This window comes from Triticum dicoccoides, chromosome 2A, assembly GCF_002162155.2.
Source record: "Triticum dicoccoides isolate Atlit2015 ecotype Zavitan chromosome 2A, WEW_v2.0, whole genome shotgun sequence".
Lineage (NCBI taxonomy): Eukaryota > Viridiplantae > Streptophyta > Magnoliopsida > Poales > Poaceae > Triticum > Triticum dicoccoides.
Window position 1 is genome coordinate 679,223,259 of NC_041382.1, and position 8,684 is coordinate 679,231,942.

Consider the following 8,684-nt stretch of genomic DNA (forward strand, 5'->3'; position numbering starts at 1 on the left):
CTGAAACCACCGGTTCCAGCTTCTCAAATCACCGGTTGTATCCTTTTATTCTGTCAGTTGCAACTTTATTGGAATTTTCAGTACCAGTTCAAAATCAATGGTTGCAGCTTTTTGCCAAGCCGGTTGCATCTTTTCTAATCATCGATTCCAGCATTTTTAGTCACCGGTTCCAGCTTCTGTTCAGCTCGTCACATTCGTTGATAGTAGCTTTCCCAATCGCCGATTGCAGCTTTTTGACAAGCCGATTGCATCTTTTCCAAACACTAGTTCCAGCATTTTTCAATAGCTGGTTCCAGCTTCTATGTCAGCTGGTTGCATCTTTTTAATCGCTGGTAGTAGCTTTCCGAATCGCTGGTTGCAACTTTTGTTTCAGCTGGTTGCGTCGTTCTAAATCATCGTTTCCATCTTTTGAAAATATCGCCGGTTGCAACTCGCCGATCATCGTTTGTCTTGCTACACCGGTGACCCGGCGGTGCTAGAAGAGCATTCCACGCGGGCACCTTTTTTTGCTGCAACTGCTCAGCCAAAGCTACAACTAGCACACGCGACATTGGAGCTGGTGCCTACTGCCGGGGCTCCGGCGTTGCCTGTCGCTGTTGGTGAAGTGAGCCGTGAGCAACATCACGAGAGGAGGGGGGGCGAGCTCGCCGGGGGCGCACGCACAGCGGCAGGAGGAGGAAGTTTGACTGCATGCGAGGTGGATAGCGTTTTTTTCTGAAAGTTTTGACCAGAAGAAGAATGAGTCGGGGTTGAGATGCCAGATTAGACAGTCCCGGCTCGCCGCATCGGGCGGCTGGCGTTCGACTGGTCCAACAGTTGGGCCGGCGTGCCAGCGCAGATCACCGCCCTAAATATTTTTTTCCTTATTAGCGTTCCGTTAAAAAAGAACTTTTTGAGATTTGGACTTGTGTAGCACGTGCACGATTGCTAGTTCTTCACAAACCTACAGTTGTGAGAGACATATCTCAGCCCTACACTTCTCCCTTCTGGCAAGCAAAGCCTTATTTCATCACAAATCACCGAGCAGGTTACAGACACCAACAGTATGCATATAAGCACCTCGTCTCAGGTTGACGTTACAGGCAAAAACGTCACGTTATTGCAGTGTAATCAGGTGGATTCCGGCGTCGATCGCAGTTAAAGCGTCAGCGGAAACTGTTACTCCCAAGCATGTGCCTACTCGCTCGGCGACGACACCGTGGGCGGCGACGGCGACGGCGACAACAAGGTCGACGAGGTGGACATGGGCTCGTGGAGGACGGTGTTGGTGGAGACCGCGATGGCGTTACCGTCTAGCTGCAGCATCACCGCCCCGAGGATCTCGGTGAGCAGCTTCTTGAACTCCGCCTCGTCCACCGCCTTCCCGTCGTCGGCGTTCGCCATCTTGAACGCCTCGTTCACCACAGCATCCACCTGTGCATTTTTATGAAAGATCGTGGATCGTTTAGAATTTTAGCCAACACTCAGAACATTCTATTTCACATTTATCAGCTTCGGAATAAATGATTTAGTATTACATGGAAATGATCTCTTCTAAATTACCTGGTCAACAGCTCCATATGGTGGTAGATTTACTGAGGCGGCCAACTTGTCAAGCGCGACGCGAAGGTACTTCTTCGATGTCCCATCTTTGTGTTCCTTTGGTACATCTACCCAGACGGAATCCAGCAGCTGGGAGAGAAAAATTGCATCGACGTGTATCGATCAATATCGTTTAACTGGATACAGTTTCCATAGATAAAATCAAACTTGTGGAACATGTATCTTAGTATGAGTATACCTTGTCGAACTCGAACTTCTTAGACAGTATCTTCCTAATGCCAGCCCCATCAAAGGTGTTTTCAGTGTGCGCCACAATTACCGGGCACTCCTGGAGTCGCTGGGCGATCACTGCCAAGTACTTCTTGAATTCCTGGAAGAAGACCTCTTGCGACGCCGGGCGATCGAGCTGATCTGCCGGCAGTTCCTGCAATGCAGGTTCTATGACCTTCTCCATAACCTATCAAACACTCAATTGTCAGCAAACGCTCCACGAGCTTTGCCAAAGACATGAATTATTATGGTTCCAATTTCTGTTGTTTAAGCTGCACAAGTGTACCAGAGAATCCGAAGCCGGTGGCATGCCGTGATCGACCGTCAGCTGTCGAAGAGCGGCGGGCAAACATTGTCGCAACAACGCACTTCCGGACTCGATTTGAGAGAATATGGCGACCGCCTCTGCTTCGTACGCCGTGCTCTCGACAAACTCGTTCAGGTCTTCCCCGTCCATCCTGAGGATCATGATCGGGTCCCTCTTGAGCCCGGCCGCCATGCCGAGGAGTATGTCGGACAGCACGTGCTGGAACTCCGGCTTGCTCACCGAATCTTGCTTCCCATGGGTGAACTCATTTAGAACCTGCATCGCATATTACACATCATTATAATTATATCAGTAAACTTAGCGCGATGGGCTGCCAGTCATTGATCCAACTAGCTGAGTCATGCGCGCCATGTGGTGATGATGTCGTGCAATGTGGCAAAGGTACACACACGTCACTGTATGGGTGTTGTGCCGTAACGATGTCCCCTGTTACTTTGAGAAGATAATGTTCCATATCTATACCCCTATATAGTATGTGAATAATTTTAAAAGATGGTCGTTGTATGAAGCCAATTCGACGATGCACAGATGACAAATCTGAGCACTACTGACCATTGAATATCATCTACATTCCACCAGATTCTGCCACATGTACAATCTATAAAACTTTATGATTGAACTTAAGCATAATGCACAAACCTCAAAACACAAGCAATTCTCCTTTGTTCTAGAATCTTCCGTATCATAATTGGCCAAACTTTTCTTTTCTAGAGGATTTGCCATAATTTGTTTTTACCTTATGCTTTACAACGCACAATTCCATGAATCTTAGAATAGATTGATTTTTTTTATAAAAGCTAATTGATTTTGAATGAGATGAACTATAAAAATTAAACGAACATCTATATCATGCATATATGACTCAAAGCTTACATGCTATAGCGTAGTATTTAGAGTGAATTCCGGTTTTTACCCCCTATTTTGACTTTTTTGACACTAATTACCCCATTTAGCGGGATTTCATCCGTTTTACCCCATTTAGCACAAGTGTTGCCACAATTTACCCTCTTTTAAATTTTGCGTGCGTTCTGACCTACGGGTCACAATTTGTCAGGTCTAGCTGGCATGCCACGTCAACGGGTTTTTTCTGTCTATTTTTCTCCCTACTAAACTCATTTCCGGTTTGAAGTATTCTGATGGGACGATTGTACTTGATCAGCACGTCATATTACCATTGAATAAATTATAGGAGAAATTGTTACCAATATAATCTAAAATCATGTATGTTTTTCTTCAGTTATCATATATGGCCTTAAGTATGGATGGTTCTGTAGATTAGATTAAAGTGGTGTAAATATACTACTTTACTAACTCTGATGCACCTACATATCTAAATATCTAGGTAGCAAATATGTTGATTGAAGAGTATGTGTTGTTACTTGCTAGCTGTAAAGGAAGTTTGGATCTTTGTATCTTATGATGCATGCTGAAACGTGTTCGTTCACCGTATTAGAGTATATTATGATTGCAGCCACTAATTCATTTTTCTTTTTCTTGCACAAAGCGGATGGTAACGGAGATGTAGAGTGTTAGGCATATTTTACATGTCCGTGGATACAAGAATCCAGAGCCAGAGATGATTGAGAGGTATTTCATTATTTATTTTGATATAAAGGAGAAGATGAAGGAATTGGGTTCCAACCCTTGGGACAGCGCTAATTATCAGAAGAAGGGGGCCAACGGGAACTCCATGATTGAGTTAACAGATGATGCAGGCATGGTGAACATGCTAGAGGAACTTGATGCTTATAAGAAAATTAGTTTGAATGTTAATTGGGGGAGAGCAACACAAACGAGAAGCCATGGGAGGCGAGCGTGGCGCGCGGCCGACTTGGACGTTGGACGTGCCGCGAGCGACCTCCATCGGCTGAGCCGGTCAGAAGAAGCGGCGCTGCCCAGTTCAGCAGTGAGAAAAATAGCCAGGAAAAACCACTGACGTGGCATGCCAGCTGGACCCGACAATTGTGACCCACCAGTCAGAATGCTCAAAAAAATTAAACGGGGTAAATTGTGGCAACATTTTTGCTAAATGGGGTAAAATGGATGAAATCTTGCTAAATGGGGTAATTAGTGTCAAAAATGTCAAAATAGGAGGTAAAAACCGGAATTCACTCTAATATTTATTGATAATTTGGTTGCCAAATCTCATGTGTGCAATACACGTGTACCTTACTAGTAGTAGCTTAGTTTTCTTAATTACTGGGTGCTAACTTTGAGCATAGTTAAAAATTGGGGGGCCAACAAAAATCAAAATACAAAGATGTTGTTACTGTAACTGTTAAAATATTACTCCCCCCATCCCGAATTACTTGTTGCAGAAATGAATAATTCTGGATAGAGTGAGCAGTAAATTGTAGGCATTTAAATATATAGTAACGTGGAAAAAATACGTTCCAATACTTATGAGTTTTGCTTCGGTACATCCCCTTCAAAGTTTGCACGGATCTTGAAGTTATAGATCAAGCGTATTGAATTGATTGATTTGAATACAAAACACTATATTATCCTTTTTGAATCAAGGGGTACCTTCTAATCGTGTGTACCAAAGCAAAGTTTGATAATTATTTAATTTCCTAAAATCATATTGAACAAGATCCAACTTGGTTTTTACCCCTCCAAAATCTAAATGGTTCTCAATCCCCTTTTATAATTAGAGAATCTGATAAGTAGATGGAAAGATGCTTCAGAATACATGAGGTGATAGAGTTGGGGTTCAGTTAGAATGCCACATGATCCAATACTCACTACGTCGTGAATTACATGTCACGCAAATGATAAAATTGACTTTATCTAAAACTAAAATACATGTAGATACATCCATTTCCATGTCAAGTAATTCCAGACAGAGGGAGCAGATGATAACGTTTGGTTGGATGGAGCATATCAAACGGCTAATATTTAAAGTTATTGGCACGCTGTTTGGTTGGATGGAGCATATCAAACGGCTAATATTTAAAGTTATTGGCACGCTATATGGCGGTATAGACATAGTAGATGTGTCGAATATATGCATACGTGTAGAGCTGACCAGATTCTCTTTACAGCCATTTGGAATCCCAGTTGAGTATATGAAACCACGTGCCCTTCTGCATCATTCTAGAGGCATGAAGCGTGTCCACAAAGCAGAGTACTACTTGTACATTATACTACTTATGCTTTTATGTGCTAGTATAATAGCACGTCACTACACATCCAGAACTTCCTAGACATACTGAATGAAACTGGACGACGGATAACAGTGTTGGCTACACATCGAGTGGACACTTTCACCAAGGAAAGTTATGTCTAGCTACAGGTCTTATATATATTGCAAAACAAAACCATTAGGAAACTCAAAGTCTTGAACGGTGAGGATGATACACGTTAACATACGGAGGGGAGTTCTACTTTTACATACCTCGGAGTAGATGTGGTCCGCCTGCGCCGACGACCCCCTGGCCGGCAGCCCGATGGCGGCGCCGATGTCCGCGACGGCGGGCTGGAGCTCCCTCAGCGACAGCCTCCCGTCGCCGTCGGCGTCAAGGTGCCGGAACTTGTTCTCCACGAACTTGGCGAACGCCCCCTCGTTCTCCACCAGCTCGCGGATGTCCGACCCGTCCAGCACCTGCGCGTTCTTCCTCCTCGCTTGCTGCTGGCCGCTCTGCATCGTGTCAACCTCCTCCTTTTATATCACGATGAGAAGATGAAGAAGCTCCAAGTTGCAGCAATGGCGGCAGGTCCCTCGTGAGCACGACGCTGATGGGTGTGTCTCAGGATTAAGGTGGTCACAGGCTAAAGTAAAACTACTAGTACTTGTTTCTAGCCTTTTGCGTGTGAGACTGTGAGTGACGATGGCGGCGGATCGGCTTGCCCTGTAGTTGGTTGGTCTTGTATTTTATAGGCCCGTGATGCCTGACTAGCTCGGGTTGTTGGACGGATAAGAGGGTTGTGCAACGTCGCCCGATGGGAATGAAAGGCGGGGGGCACGTGTGAGGACGCGCGGCGACACATGGCGGCGTGTACCCTTTTTTTATGCTTTTGCCGTCGCTTCTGGCTGGTCGGTGCTTGTCCTCTACGACTTGCGTACCTTTAAAAAAGAGAAATGATTGCGAGTGAAGTGTATCATATGTTCTTGAACTATTTCATAAACGTCACGTATGTTCTTGCACCACGAAATTTATTATTCAGGTTTTCAAAATGCAATATGCATGTTATTCGGTCTCCCAACTATTCTAAAGATGCCACATAGGTCCTTAAACTATTTTGAAGGTGTCACATATACACACACTTGATACACTTCAATGATTTTGGAAGACCTAGATGACACTTTGCACAGTTTGAAGACCTGCATGACATCTTTAAAATAATTCGAGGACTTAGGATGCACTTCGAAATAGTTTTTTTTTCTTTTTTCTTAGAGAAATAGGGAGTTTATGAGAGTGGCGTTTTGGCACATTGGAGCGCGCGCTCTTGGTTTTTCAAATATGTTTTAAACATATTTTAAAATATTAAAATATTCAAACAAAAACTTGGCGCGTATGATATTGTACATGCTCACAAGTCGTTTTGTGAGAAACCGACAACTTATGTACCGCGTGTGAAAAGGACAAAATCCAGTGTTAAAAAATGTTTTCACGAGACATTCTTTTGTCTTTTTTACACAAGGCATAAAAAATGTCGGCTTCTTCGAAACTTGACGTGCACACATATAATGTCGAGTTGTACGTGCCAAATTTTTATTTGAAATATTTTTTCCGCGTGCAGGAGCGCGCGCTCTTGGGAGCACCAACGAATTCCCGGGAATTTATTCTTTAGGTAATAGGGTTAGAGAGTTCCTTGATATAAGGTGGACCTATTTGAAGCCAAGCAGCAGTACGTGATTTAATATAACTATAATTAGCCAGGCAATCTGCTATCCTATTTTAATATCCAGTGAGCTTTTAAGGAATAAACTTCGGTCCTTCTTCAAAGAATCCGACTGAACAAGTACTGGTTGCTTTGTATGCTGATAGACCTAAGGCCATACCTTGCATCATACTTCCTCACGTTCCTAAATACTTGTTTTTCTATGCATTTCAATAAGTGACTACATACGAAGCAAAATGAGTGAATTTACACTCTAAAATATGTCTACATACATAGTATGTAGTAGTCTTGCCTAGAAAAACAAATATTTAGGAACGGAGGGAGTACTATGTATTTTTGCTTTCAGTGCATTGTTACAATTGAATGTAACTCGATATGCCGCAGAGATCGCAGTCACATTTTCTCTTCCTAATATCATACCTGCTGCCGCCATCACTTGATGAAAAACGACTCATTGGTGAAGAGCATTAGATCTACTAGCAAAAGAGCCCATACGTTGTAACGAGAGAGAAAATAACACATGCTTTTAACCCAATAACCATGACTCAAGACCCTAATTGGTCCACGTCCTTTACGGTGGCCTCGGCACTCACACAACGAAAACACATTTGAATATGGTCAGTCCTAAGACGTCCTCTCTCTCTCTCAAAAAGATGAGAAATATGTTGTTTTCCCCCGCGAGATTTCTCAGAGGTGTGCATGTATGGTTATTGATGTTTCATTTCCTCTCAATATGGTTTTAATAGGTGTTTATTTGTAATTTGGATCGCCGCCAGTACGAACGAAAAACGGACTGTGCACTATATATTAAGTTTGCACCAAAAATAATATTTTAGAAATATTTAACAGCTAACAATAATATCATATTTAGATTGTATATATTTTTTTAATCAAATTTCATATATAACATGTTAAAACCGGAGTTACGATTTAAAATATATGAATAATTTTGTTGCTGCTGATTGATTAACCAAAAAGTCAGAGATTTTCTGATAAAATGTAAAAAAAGAGTTCGACTATGATTTAAACATGTACTGCGGATTAATTTACAGAAAAGAATGGGGATTTTTTTAAAATGGCACGACGGTGAACCGACAAAAGCACTCCGTGCTTTAGAGGATGTACTGTCGACAACTCAATTTAGATAAACTGATTTCATATACTTGGATCACAACCCTGAATGTTTCCCCTCGAAACTATAAGCATAAAACCTGATCCAAGTGCACCACAAAATTTGCTCATTTTCTCAACATCAAGCTAAAATTTCAGAATCAAATTGCCAAAAAATATTTCAGAATTGAAAACACCCGGAGTACAATCGGATATAGATATATGTCCACGGTCCAACACTAATGATCCAACTCAATTTAAGGTGTATTTGAATTAGTGAGCGCTGCTTGTGGATGCAACTCAGACTAAGGCACAATATATATTTGGAACTTACACCAAGCTGAGCTTGACCTTGTACAATGAACTGTCCTGAAACCTACGCGCGCGCACACTGCGCCAGGAAGTTCTCCATTGTCCCCGCTCGCATACTGCGTTAGGAAGTTCTCCATTGTCCATGGCCCCTGGGCGGTTGTAGAACAACTCCGCCATCACATCACGCAACTGGCTGCAATCAGAAGAACGGCGAGGGTCTCCTCATCGTTGATCTCTTTGTATCCACCAGCCGCACCAACAGGTGAGCGGGCACATG

General features: G+C 43.0%; 1 protein-coding gene across 1 annotated transcript; it reads right to left on the reverse strand.

Moving 5' to 3' along the window:
- Positions 1 to 984: 984 nt before the first annotated feature.
- On the reverse strand, positions 985 to 5,980 carry LOC119356188. Its single transcript, XM_037623116.1, has 5 exons — positions 5,538 to 5,980; positions 2,099 to 2,395; positions 1,781 to 1,999; positions 1,543 to 1,671; positions 985 to 1,413 (listed from the first exon to the last, which is right to left on the reverse strand). The coding sequence occupies exons 1-5, from the start codon at positions 5,784 to 5,786 to the stop codon at positions 1,177 to 1,179; spliced, it is 1,131 nt and encodes a 376-aa protein (XP_037479013.1). The 5' UTR covers positions 5,787 to 5,980; the 3' UTR covers positions 985 to 1,176.
- Positions 5,981 to 8,684: the final 2,704 nt, after the last annotated feature.